This window comes from Chrysemys picta, chromosome 5 (genome assembly GCF_011386835.1).
Source record: "Chrysemys picta bellii isolate R12L10 chromosome 5, ASM1138683v2, whole genome shotgun sequence".
Classification (NCBI taxonomy): Eukaryota; Metazoa; Chordata; order Testudines; family Emydidae; genus Chrysemys; species Chrysemys picta.
In genome coordinates, this window is record NC_088795.1 from 59760600 (window position 1) to 59780796 (window position 20197).

At 41.1% G+C, this 20197-nt stretch overlaps 1 protein-coding gene across 13 annotated transcripts in view; it reads right to left on the reverse strand.

The window, feature by feature from the left end:
• Nucleotides 1-20197, reverse strand: part of SH3D19 (SH3 domain containing 19) — a 140562-nt gene that overhangs the window by 59614 nt on the left and 60751 nt on the right. For 11 of the 13 annotated variants that reach the window (XM_065597803.1, XM_065597802.1, XM_065597811.1 and 8 more), the window contains 2 exons: nt 13239-13279; nt 571-613 (listed from right to left, as the gene is read on the reverse strand). In XM_065597803.1, coding sequence (XP_065453875.1) covers nt 571-613; nt 13239-13279 — 84 coding nt within the window. Of the gene's footprint in view, nt 1-570; nt 614-1766; nt 1808-13238; nt 13280-20197 lie in introns of all 13 variants that reach the window. The other 2 variants (XM_065597805.1, XM_065597807.1) reach the window with 1 other exon arrangement.

The following is a 20197-nucleotide window of genomic DNA, read 5'->3' on the forward strand; positions in this document are numbered from 1 at the left end:
ATGTCTCTATTGTGAAACTGTCCATAGAATGAAAAGCTTGGCGAACACTTTGCTGTATTAATGAGTTGTATGCCTTTCTTGGCCATTGCAGTATGCTGGATATCTGACTACATGGACCATTTGTTATGGTAACTTCTTCTGTCATTTTGCTATCAGAAAATGCACAAATATATGTTTAAAGGGTACTTTTAAAAAAGGATAGGAAGGTTATGACAGGTTAATCGGGGCTCTCTTTCTGAGCAGCTGTAGTGTGTGTGTGTGTGTGTGTGTGTGTGTGTGTGTGTGTGTGTGTGTGTAACTTTGTATTTTCAACCTGAAATGATCACCTAGAAATGGAGGCCATAAGTTTTTTTAAAAATTTCAGACCAAAAAAATCTATCTTCTTAAAGTCTCATTATTTTTAAAATGTATTTATTTCTTTGGTTCCAGTCATTACTGTTTTCGCACTGAAAAATCAGAAAAAAAACAACAGAAGAACAAAAGTAGGATCCTGACAGGATCCGTTAAAATAAACTCTAAAGCCAACTATTAGGATGACATGTGATTGAAATATAAATAACCATGTTATACCTTCTATCTCTCTGATGTTCGGTATGAGAAGAAGTCCGAGAAGCTATTAAAGTAAAAGAAAGAAAAACAAAGTTAATCTGGACTTGTACAGCAACAAAATAAAGATAGTGATACTAAAATTCTCACCAAGCTATCATAAATTACTGACTGTACATAGCATTTGATCATAAACTACAGATTTCTAAGAATGGCCATAGCTAAATAAAAATTATTTGTATTTAACACAAGACAAAATTTTTTAAAGCTATTCTTTAGCAATACTTTGAGATTGACACAGAATATACATATTTACACATACACTGGAGTTCAAGAATCCCTTAAGGCATGTTGTGTGATTCAGACAACTTGCAGTGAAAAGAAAGAAAAGATCCAAAACAGTTACCGCAATATTAAATACATATGATTATGCTTAAAACCACATGAAAGCTGTGAAAGAAACTAACAAAAGCAAGAAAATTAATGAAAGCAAAGCTACCAGATCCTAACACACACTTTTGTGCCTTTTTGTTTTTCACCAATCCATGAATTAAGAACAGAGTAATAAACCTTAACCTTGTCTTTTGACAATTTATTTCCTAGACTTTGTGTAAAGAAAAAAAAAAAAAAAACTTACATGTTTGTTAGTTCAAACTTTTGGTTTGGTTTAATAATTATTTTTTAAAAATCTAATCCAATGCAAAAGATATTTACCTGAAAAACTATTTCAGTCTACTGGGTAAATATATAATAGAATTGTGTGCAGGAGAAATTTACTTAGCATTGCTTATTAAAAAATTAATCCAATGTCCATTTATCAGAGTTTAAATTCTCGGGCATTTAATTCACACAAATAATGAGACCATTTCTGGGCTAATAGTTAACTACATTTATTTTTTATATCCACTGCATTTTGGATTTTCACAAGCTCATTAAATCCTCACTCACTAATCCTGTATTTTTGTAATATTTACATTCAAATATTTTTTTAAAGGCCACACTAACTTTTTAAAATGTGGTTAAATAACAACAACAACAAAAAAAAGAAATAAATTAACACTCAGCTGAATCTTTGCATAGCTAATGTGATTTAGGGAGAAATAAAGTTTATTGTGCAAAAAGCTGACAATTGCACTATTATTATGCCATCATAGACTGATAGCTGAAATCAGCAAAGCACCGCTTGAAAAAAACCCAGCATAGTATTGTCACAGACATACCTCTTCCACGGGGCATTTTTGATGTGCACTATTCATGAGTGCTAGAGGAAAAAAAGAAGGGGTTAAAGTAGAGAAAGAGGGCTCAAGGAAGAAAAAACAATCCTATATGTCAATAGACAAGATTAATTGGATATGTGTTGTTAGTCACACAAGAATAGTGCAAATTTATTATAGTGCAAAATTTTATTTATTTTTATTTATTTATTTTAAATTTCAGGTTTAAAAATAAAAATAAAAAAATAAAAAAACTGATAGTTCAAAATAAAATTTTAAAAAATCAAAAGCAATTTAATTGACTTTTTAATTTCTATTCTCACACTGAATTTAATGGGGATTTACTTATTGCCTGGCGACGTCATCTTAATTGTTAACAGGAAAACTGAGAAAGAAAGGACCTCTGTACTGTTGATTTCATAGTTTGAATGCTCTTTTTAGGTATGTATTGATTGGTGTCTGTTTTGATATAAACTCTCTTGTTTTATTTACTTTATAAACAGATGGGATATACTTTATACACTGATGGTCTGACCCAACTCCCAAGTAGTTGAATCAGATTCTTCAGTAATATGCATTCTATCCATTCCCAGCTTATCCTTTAACCCCCATGTATGCATAAATATACATTTCCCTTCTTAGATTTTCCCTTTCACTAAGAATAGAGAAAAGAGATAAATCTCTCCAACTGGTATGAGATACCTATTTGCAATAAGTGTTGTTATAACCATGTTGGTCTCAGGATATTACAGAAAGCAAGTGGATAAAGTCATCTCTTTATTGGACCAACCTCTATTATAGTGAGAGAGAGAGAAGCTTTCACCGAGCTCTTCTTCAGGTCTGTGAAATGTATTCAGTGTCGCAGCTAAATACAAGGTGGAACAGATTGTTTAGGATAAGTAGTTACATATTTCAAGGGATCATTCAAGGTGAAATGACACATTAAACCTCTCCACTCATAAGGGTATAGGCGGGGAAATAAGGCATGGGGCTGTAAATGGGTTATAGATTGGTGTAATAAGCCATAAATCCAGTGTCTCTGTTCAGCCCTTAATTTTTAGTATCTAGAAAAATTATGAATTTAAGTTCCCAGGCTCGTCTTTTGAAGGTGTTGTGCAGGTTTCCTTTGAGGATGAGGACTAAGAGATCAGATATAGAGGGATCACTTTGTGAAAAGTATTAGCAATATAAGTGTTCTACTCTTTGCACTGCCTTGCTAGAAGATAGCTGGCAACTGTCTGTCTTGAGAAATGATGGTGTAAGTGCCAAAGCTGTTCAGTTACTATGTATCATACTGCAGTGTTGTGAATGGCTAAAAAGTCCAATTCTCGAGCAACAGATTGTGTAGGAGTGATGCGCAAGGCCAGAAGATGAAACCGGTGCACTACTGGCACTTAAGGTCTGCTGCACTTTCCTCTTTGCTCTGTCTTCACTTTTCTCTCTCTCAGCCTCTGACTTCCTGGTGCAGCACAGTCCTCCAATGTAGCCTTTTGCTAGTTCCCTTTTCTGGGCTTGCAGTGCAGATGTTGAAAGTTTTCAGCTCCCTCTTGCAAACTTCCTTGAACTTGAGCCTACGATGGCCCAGTGACCTTGGAGCATCCACAAGTTCTCCATACAGGAGGTCCTTTGCAATGTGTCTATCATCCACCCAGTATAGATGACCAAACCAACAAAAATGTCTCTATTTAAGAATAGTGAATAAATATCAGACTTGGCAATTTTGCTTTCTCAAATACTTTGGTATCAGGGACTTGTATGTGAAATCAAACTAAGATAGCAGGTGTGGAAAGTGTTTAGCCTTCTTTCGTGCCTTCTGTAGATGGTCCAGGTCTTGTCACTATACAGCAGCATGCTCAGGACACACCTTGTGCCATAATCAATGTCTTCTTTAGACTGATCACTGATGGTTAGATCAAATTTATCACAAGCTAACACAAAGCTATTGCAAAGTTTCTGGAGTGCCTATGTGAAACAAGCCCTGAGCTGTTGGCAAAAAAGTTCGAATTCTGCTTTTAGACAAGCAATGTCGAAGAGTTTTCCATCTGATCTTGCATAGAGATGTGTACTCTCGGTGCTAGAGGAGAAAGTATACTGTGGATTTTATTTCAGTGACTAGGAGTATTTCTTCAAATTATGCTGCAAACCAGTCCTTATCTTGTGCAGTCTTTTTACCAATGGCTAAGATATTCATCCAGAATGCGCTCAATACTCCATCAGCATTCAGGAAGGGGTAATCAATGACATAGTTTCCCAGAGATTCATAGTGAATTGGAAACACCTTCCTTGGTCTTTTGTGTTGTTGATGTTAATTTGTGTGCAACAGCTTTGTTTAGAACAATGGAATTTCTGTAGTGAAAGCCTGACTTTGCAGCATACATGTGCATGGTCTGCATCATGGTCTGCACCACAAAAACCGCGAGTATGGAGAACATCCTGCAAGTGTTTTCTACAACTAACAATTAAATTCAGTTGGTGCTAGTGTCCAGATCTGGAGTGTCTCCACAAGACCTTTTGATGATGACTGCATTGAAAGTAAGTGTTGGTAATGCATGTTCCTTGCTTGGTACAGAACTAACCATTTGTCATTAATTTTTTCCACTCTATGGTGGCAAGAACCTAGCAGCCACATCTCATGATCTGTGCTGACCCTAACAATGAAGTATCCCAACAGATAGAGTTACTTGCCTGATGGTAGCTTACTGATGCTATCAAGGTGTTTATAGAACAAATCCTTCTCTTCAGAAATGGAAGAAAGCGTTGGGCATATATATGATGATATTGGCAAAACCACCTGTCATAGATATTCTTAGTGATATAATTTGTCCTGATGTTGCAATGGGATGGATGCTAATGAGTTTTTGACTGCAAATACCACCCCATGACCAGAGCACTCTTCTTTGCTTTTTCTATGCCAGAAGAGGGTGTAATGAATCTTTCGTAGAGAGCCTGTGTCAGCTAGTCTGGTTTCAGAGAGAGTGGTCAGATCAATGTCAACGTTCTCCAGCTCTTTATCGATCATAGAATACTTTCTAGGATCACTGACCTCCTCCAGGTCATTTAACATACCAGGGCACATTGTCCTCAAATTCCAACAAGCAAGTTTGAAGAGGATGATCATTGTACCTTGAACTTTGGCACATACTCAGCGAAAATAAAGAAGCAGATGCTTGCCCTAGGACAAAAAGTCCCCCTCTTGGTGGGACTGACTGGACACAAAGGCTTGGAGATCAACATATTTGGAAGCAAGCACAGCTGCAGGAACTACCTGAAGAAGCGGATGCCAATCACCTGATATCCTCTCCACCGTGGACTGGGTATGGGGTTTCCTCTCCTAGCCTTTGTAAAACCAAAAACTAGATGCAAAGTGGTAGCACCAGATGGAATTATTCTTTATGGATATTGTTTTTCATTCCAACAGGGATCTGGCATTACCCCATCAATCAGGATTCCCAGTTTAGTCACTCGACCTGCAGAAGGTTGTACTGGGTTACATGGAACCAGTAGCAGGCCTTACATGCCTGGCCTGACCTTATCCCTATGAGATACAAAGTCTTATTCAAGGGCTATGCCCTAATATTCAAAGCCCTCCATAAGATTAGCCCCAACTATTGAAAAGATCAATTCTCCCTCCATAACCATGAATTCCCTTGACAGCTAAATTCCACTAGAACAATAAATGACACTTTCAACCAATGGGAGAAGTTCATGAGTGCAGGAGAAAGAATTTTCATGGGGCTTGGATCTAAACTATGGAACTCACTCCTGCAAATAAATAGAACAGCTCTGTGTAAGCTCAAAAGCTTGTCTCTCTCACCAACAGAAGTTGGTCCAATAAAAGATAGTACCTCACCCACCTTGTCACAGCTCACACTGCATTCAAAAGCAAATGGAAACCCTCTTTTTTCAGCTTAACTTTCTGTCAATAGACCTCTCTTTCTCTCTCTCTCACACAAACACGGTTAACCTAACCCAACCAATAAATAATAGCTCTACCTAGTTGAGTTTACTCTTACAAGCAGAGATGGAACAGAGTTTACTTTACTTTAATTACTCAAGAGATGAGGGCCCTATTCGCACTTAGATATATAGAAAAGGCAAGGGAACTAGGAATGAAAACAAATTAATGAGGGATGAATAATATGACTAGTCCACTCAAAGTGTCAACTTGGTTTCATTGCATCCTCCAGGCTACGTGACCAGTTGTGTTGTTTTGTTCAATGAGACAGATGTTATTTCCTCTCTTTAGTTTAAAAAAAAAAATGGCTTGAAGACCTTTTCCCCTGGAGGTGAAAAAAGAGGAAGCAGGAGTTGGGGCGTATGTGGCAGTGCACATGGACCAGGGGATAATACAGCAGAGAACTACTCTGAGTGGAAGTGTGAGGATGTGTGTGTTGTTTATCTTAATGTACAAATCCTACACATCATCTTCCTATTATGTTAACAAATAAGTTAATTAAAAAGATATTTAAAAGTAGGTGCATGTCTTGAATGTCCCTCTTGAAAAGAAGCAGTCCCTGAGTTTTTTTCAGTCTCTCCAAAAAATCTTCTGTACTTCAGTGAAATTAAATTACTTGCGAAGGATTTTTTAACAACTAGACTTGTGGCCTTTTTTGCTTCTTTATGATGCTGGAAGAGTTTCTTGTTTTTCCTGCCTATTTTTTAACCTTAGAACTACAGCTTTCTGTGCTTTTAAAGAAGGACCTTTTGGTCTCAGGAATTTGTATTGTAAGCTCTCACACCTTCGCTGAAGGGGCAGAGGTGAAAACAATTACATCCTTGCTCCGAAGCGTTCTTTAGTTGATGGAGTTGAATAGATGTTAACAAAAATAAAGTTTTCATCTTCCCTTCTCCTCTCAGTGGCTCAGCTTCCAGTGTTGTAATTCTCATGAGCTCATCATTTCAATACTTCTAGCATAACTGGAGAAAATTTTAGGATAGACAAGACCTGAATTTCTAATGTAAAAAAAAAAGGGGGGCAGGAAAAATATAACTTGACACAATAAGTCCAATTGTTTTTCCTTTGTGGGTCACTGTTAAAAAGCATGCCCCTATTTTTGTCCCCTAATATCCTATTTATGAATTTCAAATACTGACAGCTTTAAGTTCAAAGTGTAATGCCTTTCTCATGGAAATCAATGGGAACCTGTTTCCATTTCAGTGTGCATGTTCACAGGTAAGATGGTTGTTACCTTGAATTCAGCTCAGAGCCATCCATTGCCATAGAAATGCTGACACTTTCTCAGGTATATATTAGTAATATTAGATAAATAAAAACTAATGGTAACTATATATGCTATAGTTGGAGAAAAACAGAACAAAAACCTGAGTTCTCCTTTATCCCTTTCCATTTTATGGCTCTCAGGAAAAAAAACATCTTTATGGCTGATTTGACATAACTTTCTCTTTAGGAGGATTTGTTTCTTTCTGTGACTGTCCATGAGTTGTCACAATGTGCTTTTTATTCCAGTACTGCATGCAACTTTCTTTAATGCTTCATCTGCAATAGCAATAGGTACAATATAAATGATAATATATTTTAAATAAATATTAATTCTGAGAGTTCTAGATTTCAAAATTTGCATTCAGTTTCCTTCTTGCAACCAGCATTTTTGTATTTCTTTCATTCCAACAGAATGTGCAGTGGTAAGAGAGTATATTGTGTGTTTTGTATAGAGTTATGATATACTCTAGCTCCTTTATGACTGGAGTTTTTCCCCTCATCCTTTCCCCTTTAGATAATATTCTTGCTAACTAGTTTGTTTTTCTTTTAGATTTGACACACATATGGATTATTGTTTTCAGTGATGAAAAGTTAAAAAGGCTATCAAACATATTTCACAATTGGACCTATGGAATCACATTGCAAATTTTCAACATAGGATAAAAAGTAATAAGCCCGTTCTGACAAGAAGGTTTCTTTTTCAAATGAGGCCAGAATGTAAAGCTCTTTGGGGAAAGGCTATGTCTATGTTTGTACAGAATCTGGGCTCAGAGTTGCCATCCTGTTTGGGCCACTGAGCCCCACTGTAATATAAATATCACAATCATATTTTTCAATTCCCAGGAAATTGCAGTTTTGGCCATTTTTTTTATTTCATTAAAAAATATATATGAAACACTGATTTGTTTTTTATTGTGGCAGATTCCACCATTTTTATCATTTCTAATTTTAATTATAATTAACTAATTTCATTTTTAATTAGAGAAGCCAAAACCTCAGACATGAACATCCCCAAACATTGGGGGAAGTCCAGGTCCAAACTGTGCAGCTTAGACTCTTTTAGTCAATTTTAGTCCTAGCAATTATAGTTTCAGAAAATGAGTTCTATCTATTACATTTTTCAATAACCTTAGCTAATGTGATTATGATGAATTTTAAAATAATGCTAATTGTTTTAAACAGTAAGGATATGTACTAATCATTTTAGCTGCAGATTCTCTTAGTACTTTCACACCACGAGTCAGACATTCTTGCCCTCTGCCCAGTGTAAAATGCAATACGTTGGCATTTCTAAGAAATTATTCTTGTCACTATATATCTGTCTGGGTACTTATATGGCCTCCATCACTGTAATATCTGAACATTTCCAGATAATTAAAACAGAAAAATAAACCATACTCTCTTTGTTCCTTCCCCTACCTGTAGGAGTAATTTGGAATAGTTAGTACAGTGTGTGTGTGTGAGTGTGTGTGTGTGTGAGTGTGTGTGTGTGAGAGAGAGAGAGAGAGAGAGAGAGAGAGAGAGAGAGAGAGAGAGTTGTGTGTCCATAAGAAGTGCTTATTGGGAAAGCTAAGTTGAAGAGACAAGTTAAAAATAGACAGAAACTGATTTCACAAAGGTCTTACTGGATAATTTTAATAAAACAAGAAGTTCAGATAATTGGGAGCTTTGTTGTTATGAAGCTCTTTAAAACCAGAGTGCTCAAGCTAGCACCTCAATAAACTCCTAAACTTCACTCATCCAGAGTTTAGGAGCTCTATCATGCGGAACATAGCTGCTCTGCAGAACTGAAGCTCCACATGGGAGGCATGCTCCAGTCAGTCAGTTAATAGCCCCAGGGAACATAACCAAATTTTGGTCAAACCTAGGGTTTCAGTTAATTGCAGTTGGAATATAATAGTGCATCTGTGAAAGAAAGTCAGTGAAATCTTAGGCACTTGTAGCTACCAGCTAGTCATATTAACGCAGAGGTATAGATGGTAAACCTTGAAGTGTACCAGGAAAGTACTGCTTGCAGATACCAGCATGAAGAAATTTTCATGGCAGACATCACTCCAGAGGATAAACTAAGTTGCCAAAGCATGAATCCAGGAGCTTAAAACACAAACTGTACATCTGCTTCCACAAAGAGAAGGGCAACTATCAGCTTCTGGCTCATCTAGCTACAGCCCTACCATTGTGGGAGGGCCTGTCCAGACAGGGACATTCCACCAGCAGCTGCTGCCAATCACTCAGCTTCCTCACCCCACCCACGAAAGGGTATTAATAAAGGTGAACTATAAAACCTGCTGTCCACAATGCAAGTTACTACTGCTCCTCTTACCTCTAGCCACATTCTTGCCTAACGGATGACATCAGTGAAATGAGTCATAAAACGTCTTCCTGTGCCAGCCGCTGCTATACCTGGCTCCAGCTATACCTGTACACTTTCCCATCCTTGCCCAAGGCATGAACCCCACTCTCCTCCATCTCATTATTACAAACTTTCACAGTCTGTTTGGTTTTTTCCTTCTCTGACAAAAGTCTTATTTTCAGACATCTGTTTTGTTTAAACTGGAGGACATATTGGACTGGCTTTTCATTAGCCAATGTTTCTTTACAGTTCAGGTAATCATATATGTTTATTTTTATATATAAATACTGAATTTCTCTACATAGTCCATGTGCTTTATTATTATTTTTGTTTGTATTATAATAGTGTCTGGAGGCCCCTACCATAATAAGGGCCCCATTGTGCTGAGCATACAATACATAGAGCCCTGGCTGGTAGAGCAATTAAGGCTAGGAAATGGTGGTAATGGAAAGGAAGAAATTGGGGGTTGTACCTCTTACTACTATTTCTCTTTGTCCTCTAATTTGCGACATCCTAACTTTACTAAGGAAATCAATCTCAGGAAGAAGGGACTCTGCTGAGCTACCTAGCCATTTGAAATTATATGTTTTTATCTCCCCAGGTAGGGCTACAGTCAGGGACAGCAGGAGAGAAATAGGACTCCCCACTCCTCTGCTAAAAGCAGAGAGAGATAACTCCCAGATTCAATACATTTTAACCACTGTCCTCAGGTTGTAAACTTTGCTGACACCTGTCATGAGGCCTTGCAAATGGATGCTAATGAGACCACAGAAGTTGAGATTCATTAAAAGAAAGAGGTTTCTAATGCGATCAGGGAAATATTGTTACAGTAGATACTGTACATTCTTGAGATTAATATTAAGAGTGAGTTGGGGAGCAGTCAGAGCTAGAGTTTTGATTCAGGACTATCAATAACTAAGATTGTTGGCATCCAGGTGACTATGTTTTTATATAGTCTGTCTACATAAATATATAATGGCTGTTTCACCCCTTTTTAAATCATGGGATATGTCTCTCTGAATATTTTAACACACCTGGTCATATACTAGTACTATATTATCATTAATTATTATTTGTATTATATTTGCTTGATTGCTCACTGAGAGAAATTATACATGTAATTGCCATAGGTGGCACACAAGTCTTTCCTTTAGGGAAGACTATGGAATGCCAAAAGCTCCCTAGAAGTGTGTGTGTGTGTGTGTGGGGGGAATCCAGCACCCGGACCGCGGCCCCACTCCTGTGAAGCCCCACCCCTTCTTGGCCTCTTTCCCCTGCCCCCACTCCGCCTCTTCTCTCCCCCCGCCCCCCCCAGGTCCCATCCTCACTCCGTTGCCTGGTGCTGGGCCTTATGCTGTGCTGCAGGGCTCCTCACTGCCCCTCACCCCCACTCCCTGGGTTCCTTACTGCCCCGAACACCACCACCCCTGGCTCAACCCAGGCTCCTTACTGCCCCCTACCCAGGGCTCATTGCTGCTCCACCATGCCCCCCAGGGCTCAGTGCTGTCCTTTCCTCCCACTCACACCCTGTGAGGCCCTAGTAGAGGAAGGGGAGAGACCATGCTGCAGCCGGGGGGGTGGGGGGCAAGGCGGCTCAGGTGTATGGCTGCCTGGGGAGCTTGTAGGGAGGCAGGAGGTCCACGGCTGCCACCACTTCCCCTTGCATCGGGGAGGGCAGCAAGGCTCGTTCAGTTCCCCACCGCCAAGGGGCACAGGGAAGTGCTGCCTTCCCAGGTCACTGCCGCCTTCCCAAGTCACTGCCAAGGGGAGCTGGGCACAGGCCCATGGGCTGTGCTGGCAGCCGCATTGAGACAGCCCCACTGGCATTCTGCTCTGGGATCCCCACCTGGCAGAGAACAGCGCTGTGGACAGCCTGGAGATGTGCCTGTGGGTGAGCAGTGCCAGAGCACCACGCCAGAGGCAGGCAGGGGGCAAAGAGGCAGACTGGGGGTGGGGCCTCAGGGCGGAGCAGGGGCAGAGCTCAGGAGAGGTACGTAGGATGTGACCCACGCTGCGTCCAGCATTTGCCCCCAGCACGGCTAGCCTTTTTTATTTTGGGGGAGGCTTAACCTCCCCCAGCCCTTTATACGTGCTACCCCTGGATAACTGCCTTTATATGTCTAGGATTTGTGAAATGTTACTCCATAATTGTGTAATGCTTTTGTGGATGGTTTTGTAATTAAAACAAAGGACTGGGGCGTGGACAATCTGGATTCAATTCCTGGCTCCAGTAGACTTCCTGCGTGACCTTGGATGAGCCACAATCTCAGTCCCTCAATTCCTCATTTGTAAAATGGGAATAACGATGGCAGCACCAGTGTATACAAGGTGCTGCGTGTTAAGCATAGTATCATGAAGACTTGTTCCGAGCAGTTAGCAACACAGTGCTTACAGTACTGCTCAGCACCTCGTGCCCTGTCTATACTAGAGATCCCACGATGGCTAGTACAGGGGGAGATGGATCAGTGATAGCGACAGTGGAGAAGTTGAGTAGGAAAAAAATACACTAGTGTACATATAGCTGAAGAGAAGATATTAGCTGGCATTTCAGAAATCTGTCGGCAAAAGACAAACATGAAACACAGGGGGATGAAAACATTATTTTGGATGATTCCAACTTAAGTGAATATCTGAGAACGTTATGGGTGGGATAAGAGGACAGAAAGAGAAGATAAAGAGAGAAGTTAGGCGAGGCATAGACTAGACTTTCATCCAAGGCTTAAAAACAAAATCTCTACCCCAAAATGAAACCACATTCATGGGTCCAAACCCAGCTCCCATTAAAGTCAATGTAAGTTTTGCCACTGACTTCAATGAAAGCAGGAAGATGCTCGAACCAATCAACCAAGTTAAAGTAGGCAACTAACAGCCAGGTTCTTCAGAATCAGATATACACAGTTCACAGCACAAATGCACAGATAAGAGAAATGCTAGTGTTCTGCAAGAAGAAATAACTCAGCAGCAACTGGGAGATATGGTCTAAAACAGGGGTGGGCAAACTACGGCCTGTGAGCCATTTTAAGCTGGCCGCGAGCCGCACCACATGGCTCAGCCCCGCTCCGGCGCTTCAGCTGGGTTGGGGCCAGACCATGCGGCTCAGTCCCGCTCCGGCGCTTCAGCCGGGGCACTGGGTTGAGGGATGGACCACGCGGCTCAGTCTCGCTCCGGCATTCCAACCGGGGCGCTGGGTTGGGACCAGACCATGCGGCTCGGCCCCGCTCCGGCCGGGGCACACGGTCAGGGGCTACACCACTTGTCTCGGCTCCATTCCGGCCCGGGTGCTTGGTCAGGAACGCATCAGCGTCTCAGCCCCAGTCAGGGCACTGGGTCAGGGCCGGACCACGTGTCTTGGCCCCACTCCGATTGGAGCTGCAGGTGTGGTGCCTGCGGATGGGGCAGCGTGCAGAGCCACCTGGCCGTGCCTCTGCATAGGAGCCAGAGAAGGGACATGCCACTGCTTCTGGGAGCTGCTTGAGGTAAGCGCCGCTCAGACCCTGCACCCCCTGAGCCTCTCCCCACCCCCAACCTCCTGCCCCAGCTCTGATCCCCCTCCCGCCCTCTAAACCCCTCGGTCCCAACCCAGAGCATCTTCCTACACCCCAAACTCCTCATCCCCAGCCCCACCCCATAGCCCGAACCCCCAACCCCAATTTTGTTAGCATTCATGGCCCGCCATATAATTTCTATTCCCCGATGTGGCCCTCGGGCCAAAAAGTTTGCCCACCCCTGGTCCAAAATGAGGCAAAGCAAAAAAACGGTTACAGTCTGTCAGATGATTAATGATTCTATAAACTTACCTTTGTTTAGTCATTTAATCTTCTCATAAAAAGTAGCCACTTGCTGGAAATGAAGATGCAGCAATTTGAAATTAAGATACCCAAGAGTAGAAGAAAAATAGACTTACTTCTCTTGATTGCTGCTCTAATGGATGACAGGGGTCCTTGGCTTAATAAAGAAAAGAAAGAAAATTAAGTACATCACTAATCCACACGGAAAAAAGACAAGTAGCTCACATTACTCAGAGCTTCTGTACCAGGTGGAAAGTACATTGTCACACACTAACTCACAGCACAGCATCTGGTTGTCTTTTACAAAAATAAAAAGGGCAACTTCGCATTTTATAACAAGATTCATGTTTCCCCGCATCTGTTAGGCTACAGAAATTTGTCTCAAATTGCTAATACAACTCTATCTTGATATAATGCTGTCCTCAGGAGCCAAAAAAATCTTACTGTGTTACAGGTGAAACCGCGTTATATTGAACTTGCTTTGATCCGCCAGAGTGTGCAGCCCCTCTGCCCCCCGCCCGGAGCTGCTGCTTTACGCATTATATCCGAATTCGTGTTATAGCGGGTAATGTTATAGCAGGGTAGAGGTGTATATCTACCCACATCCAACGCCTTCTAATGAAAAAATAGTATATGATTTTAAATCTAAGGTCATGCAAAAACTGCAAGATGAACATAAACTATTGTTTTCTGAATAGTGTGCTGAAGTTCAGATTAGTCACGTCACATTGGAAAACTTTGGAAGATTATCACAGTTCATATATTATCAGATTACTTAGCATTTTATAACTGGACATTCTTGTAAATAAGCAAAAATGCAAACAATAAAATCCCGCACTTCATTTGCTAAGCATTTTCAACGGCTACTTTAAAAACCGATTTTATCTTCACATTTAGCTGGGTTTGCAGCTTTCATTAACAGCTTACATGACTGGAAATTTGTTAATATGCAAGGACAGACAAATCTGTTTCTTTCTGGCAACTCATTTGTTTTCTTACTAGGGCTAAGGTCATTGATGCTTTCCTTCTGAGATAGTTATTTAATCTAGACATAACAGTGTTCCCTACTCTGCACCCACAATCCAGAAGAATTTGAGAACATTCATGTTTTTAAAGTAGTATATTAACTTCAAGAACATAATATTAAGAATCTGGCAAAACATTAAGCCACAAGAAGTCTTGAAATCACTCACTAAATACCCTATTCTGAAGCCAAAAACGTTTTACACAGTACAGATAAAAAATAAAGCCCAACTTCTTAGTGAGAATTCTCTGGGAAAACCAATATTCATGTTAAGAGCTAAAGACTAATTTGTACCAAATACAGTATATTCAATACAGTATCTTTAATACAAACAGCTGAGTTTACACAAGACTTTTCCACCATTGTAGCTCCACAAGTGATACCAATGGTGCGAGTGTAGACAGAGCACTGGCATAAGACCTGGCAGTAATGGGAGACTTTAACTACCCAAACATCTGTTGGAAAAGTAATTGGCAAAACACAAGTTTTTCAATCAATTCTTGGAATGTATGGCGGACAATTTTTTGTTTCAGAAATGGAGGAAGTGACCTTTAGTAGTTGTCCAGAAGGTGACTGAGGACCAGTGGCGGATTTAGAGTTAGTGGGGCCATGTGCGCAGCTTCATTTTTGCCCCGCCCCCCCCCGCCCCAGAACCCAACCAAGAAAAAGAACATTCTCCCTTATCTCCTCCCCATTTTTCATTCTTTTGTTCTTCATCCTCCTCCTATATTATAAGTAATAGGAAGTAAATGAAAATAAAGTGTGATACCTTGATTGTTTTGGAGTCTAACTTTTTTTCCCCAGAGACCACTTGAAAATTGCTGAGGGTCTTGGTGGACCACTTAATGATCTTTCCAAATGTTGTTTGTACCATTAGCTAACTATTGTAAAGTGCTTTGGGTAAAAACACTTTATAGAAAAAAAAAAAAAACAAAAAAAAAAAACTTAACCTTTCGTTGGTCCACCTGAATGGAGTTCTCGGACCACAGTTTGAGAACTTCTGGTCTAGATGAAAGTTTGTATTTGCATTACGCGAACATGAAAAATATGTAAAAATAAAAAGTATAGATGATGCATGAATGGAAAAATAAAAGTTAACTTCCTCTGAAGAAACTTATTCAATTTGGAAAAAAAAAATCATTCAGATAGCTTTTTTCTACACTTTTTCTTTACAAAATCGTCAATTAAGTCATCATAAGTAATATTTTGTAAAGAGGCACTTTCAATTGTCAATATTGCCGAACTTGTCAAATGTTCCTGACTCATCGTATTTCGCAAAGAATTTTTAACTCGTTTCAATACAGAAAAAGAATGTACACCAGAAGCATTTGTGACAGGTATTGTTAAAAATATTTTCAGAATGGTTTCTACATTTGGAAAGGTTGCCTGCAAACCATCGCATACAAGTCTATACAAATCAACTGGTGATCTTGAAGCACAAACCTCATCATTTTCAATAAAATGAATGAAATGTTTCGCTTCATCTTCAAAAAGATTTGTCTCTATGTCCTCTAAGTAGAATTTACTTAATTTCTTACTGTAGTGGCTTTTAGCATTTTTGTCCATACTTCTGTCAAAAAACACACAAAATAAATCAGTTTTCTTTAGAGATTTACCTCTACTCTGCAATTGCACTATTATTGTGCCACAAACAACACTGACAATCTCAACGATGATCTTCTCTTTCCCTTTTAAATTGATTTAATTCTCTCTAGTTTAATCAAAAAATAACTTCCTGATTTTTTTACACTTCTCATCAGATACATCAGAGGAACCTATATTTTCTGTTAATGTTAGTGCCTCTGCTTCCACCGAGCTATAGCCATTTTGAACTTCCATGACAAAACTTTTAACTGAGGCTAACAATTGTGCAGCATTCAATAAATTTGTATCAACCTTTTGCAGCAATTTGCTGATGGCATTAATTCTTTGAAATAAACAGTTCCACAAAAGAGTAAAAACAGCAATACTGTACTTTTCAAACTTTTCTGTTAAAGATTTTACTTCAGTTTTTGCATGCAATTTTTCAGAATTTGATGTGGCTATGTCTAATAAGGTTTTCTTTATATCATCATAGCTCATTTTCAAAGCCAAAACAGCATCTGCATGAGCAGACCACCTGGTGTCACAAATTCTTTTGACTGTCAAATGTTTTTCATTTGCCTGCTCCAAGCATGATTGTAGCATACTCCACCAATGCATGGAAACCGAAAAAGAGGCATACACATTTTGAACTAAGTTAAAAAAATGAGTAGCTCCCTCACAAGGTTCAGCTGCAGCATTGCAGATTAAATTTAAGGAATGGCTGAAACATGGTGTGAATAAAGGAGAGGGGCTTGTACTGTTTAGTCTTGCCTGTAGACCTGAATATTTTCCTGCCATATTTGCGGCATTATCAAAGCTCTGCCGTGGCAATTTTTGATGTCCAAACCTAAATTTGCAATTATTTCCAAAACAGTTGTCTCTAGACATTCAGAAGTGCAGGATTTTAGCAGGACAAAACAAAGCAATTGCTCTACAACTTCACCATTGCCAGTCACATATCTTAAAAATAACGTTAATTGGTCTACATGACTCACATCTGGTGTTGAATCGACCATTATGGAATAGTACTCGGCATCCTTTATTTCATCAGTGAATTGGTTTCTGAGCCGCTCTGTCATTATAGTGATGAATTCATCGTAGGTTTGGTGCGTTAAAAAGATGTTCTTCCCTGAGCCACAATACTGATAATTTTTCAATTTGTTTTGAGAAAAATCATCAAAATCACTAAGATATTCAAGGCAGGTTAAAAAATTACCTTTTCAATTTGACAATGACGACTCATTATGTCCTCTTAGAGTAGGGTTACCATATTTCAACAAGCAAAAAAGAGGACGGGAGGAGCCCCGCCCTAGCCCCGCCCCTGCCCCTCCCACTTCCCGCCCCCCCAGAACCCCCAACCCTCCCCCCGTTCCTTGTCCCCTGACTGCCCCCTCCTGGGACCCCTGCCCCTAACTGCCCCCCAGGACTCCACTCCCTATCTAAGCCTCCCTGCCTCTTGTCCCCTGACTGCCCCAACCCTTATCCACACCCCCACCCCCAGACAGACCCCTGGGACTCCCACGCCCCATCCAACCACTCCCCACCCCCTGACAGCCCCCCCCAAAACTCCCGACCCATCTAAACCCCTCTGCTCCCTGTCCCCTGACTGCTCCGATCCCTCTCCCCACTCCTGCCCCCTGACAGCCCCCCCCAGAACTCCCAGCCCCCTACCCCCCCGCTCCTTGTCCCCTGACTGCCCCCTCCTGGGACCCCTGCTCCTAACTGCCCTCCAGAACCCCACCCCCTACCTAAGACTCCCTGTGCCTTGTCCCCTAACTGCCCCCTCCTAAGACCCCCCCCAACTGCCCCCCAGGACCCTACCCCCTACCTGTACCCTGACTACCCAAAACTTTCTCCACTCCCCCTTTCTTGACTGCCCCCTCCAGAACCTCCCTGGCCCCCTTACCCTGCTGCTCAGAACAGGGTGTTGGGCTCTGTGCCAGCCGGACACGTGGCTGTGCTCCCCAGCACAACAAAACCCGGTCCCTGGCTCTGCACAACAAAACCCGGTCCCTGGCCCTGCACAGGGCTGCCGGACCGGGCTGCAGGAGGAGGAGCTGCCGGCCGGCTCAGAATGCAGTGAGGAGGAAGCTGCTCCGGAGTCCAGCCCGGGACTTTCTGCAGCCCTCCCAGCCGCTCGCTCTGCTCTGCCGGGGGAGGGGGGAAATCCCGGACATTGTGAGTGCTTTACAAATTCCCCCCGGACGCTATTTTTAGCACAAAAAGGAGGACATGTCCGGGTAAATCCGGACGAATGGTAACCCTATCTTAGAGGTAGTCCCAAAGAAGACAGCAGTTTGACTGTGGCAACAACACATCTCAGCACTTTCTTCCAATAAGAACACTCCTATTCAAACTGAGCCGATAACACAAACCAATTCTTACACCTTTGAATGAACTTACACGTAGCATTAATGTGAGCTTTGAAAGTTTCATGATCAACAATATGTCTTGCAACATTTCTCCAATTAGCGTGCCCGTCAAATAATGTTTGTTTTTCTTTACTATAGGGAATAATTTGCAAATATAAAACAGTAGACTGCCTTAGCGGTCTCCCCTCCCCACCCCCCAAAAAATCAACCAAATTCTCATTTCTGTCATCCCATTTTTCTTCATGCTCAGAAAATGGGACTCATGAACACCTATAAATTGCTTTTGTCCTGCAACCTCTACTCTTTTCTCAAATTTTCCAGTTAATTTACTAAGAAATATTCTATCATATTCAATTAAACAGATTTTGGCCATAATGCAATGTCTTCAGGGAAGGTTTCTTCCCTTACTTTGACAAAATTACCAATATTTTGTAGTTCCATTGTCACTTTAGAGTCCACTTGTTCAACTTTTGCAATCGTTGTGGTATACCCACAACTTGGCAAGTGATCAGATAATTCAGATGTTTCCGCGCCCATACTTTTTGATAACTGTCCACTATTCAATACTTCAAGCTTTTTAAAATGAGATGACAAACTCTCTTTTTGCTTAGCTTTGTCTTCTTACCTCGCCTTCCTTTTTTTGCATTTTTGACTGCCAGACTCATAGTGTCACTTCATTATTGCTAAAAAACTCACCTTGATTTTAGGCAGATTATAAATGTATGAAAGAGCAGGGGCATAGTCATGTGTGGGCTGTGGACCGCCCAATTAGGTTTAACACAGTTAATCCCGTGTTTTTATTGGACTCTGTAAAAATGGGATTTTGAACCATTACATACTAGTGACAAATTACAGGCATTGTTGCGAAGTGCGGTGGAGGGTGCTTTTGTTCAATTGGATAATTGATCAAGCAGATAGACTTTGATTGGCAAATGACGAGTTGCTGTTATGCTATTGCCAAGACAGCGAAAAAATGGTGAAACAAAATTCTTTGCTAGACTACTTCAAAAAACCACATTTCCACTGTTCGCAAAATAAATTTGCAGAATGCAGAAAGCCTGGACTGCTTTGCGACTTGCAACACTTATTACATTCGGTCATTTGTCAGATTTGTCCTGCATTTTGGGGCCCCCAATCATTAGGGGCCCCGTGCCACTGCACAATGTGTTTCATGGTAAATCCGCCACTGCTGAGGACTGGTAACATGGTCCTGCCACTTACTAGAGCAAAAGCATAGTCTACACTAAGATTCTAGATCCCGTGAAATTTTACAGTAGAAATTCAGGAAGGCCATAGAAGAAAGTTATTCAATGGTTGCTTTAAGTCACTTTTGCACCAACCTATTCCTGGGCTATACCAGGTGCTGGAGAAGGTCCATGCATAACTTAGGCTCCCAGGGCTGTTTAAGTTATGGCAGGCTCCTAGGGCTTCCCTATGAGCTACAGCACTGCCTGGAAACTCCACATCACTGCACACTGCAGCCCGACCAGACATGGCATCTCCCACCACAAGCCCCTTCCTAGCACAGCACCTACGCTGGGCTTGCATGGATGTCCTCAGAGTTGGATTGGAACTGAGCTTTTTATCTCTCTTCTTTACACAGTACACAAGACTGAAGTGGGAGTGAAGATCTCACCCCAGATCTACAATGACACGTCAAATAACATTCCACATACAAAACCAATTAATTGTCCTCTTAATAGACCACTCCGGACATGCCAAAAAGTGAGAAAACGTTATCTTGAAGGATATACTGAAATCAATGTCACTAAGGCCTGGTCTACACTACGAGTTTAGGTCGAATTTAGCAGCATTAAATTGAATTAAGCCTGGACACGTCCATACGATGAAGCCCTTTTTTTCCTGACTTAAAGGGCCCTTTAAACCGGTTTCTTTACTCCACCTCCGACGAGGGGATTAGCGCTAAAAATCGGCCTTTGCAGGTCGGATTTGGGGTAGCGTGGATGGAATTTCACGTTATTGACCTCCAGGAGCTATCCCACAGTGCTTCATTGTGACTGCTCTGGACAGCACTCTCAACTCAGATGCACTGACCAGGTAGACAGGAAAAGCCCCGCGAACTTTTGAATTTAAT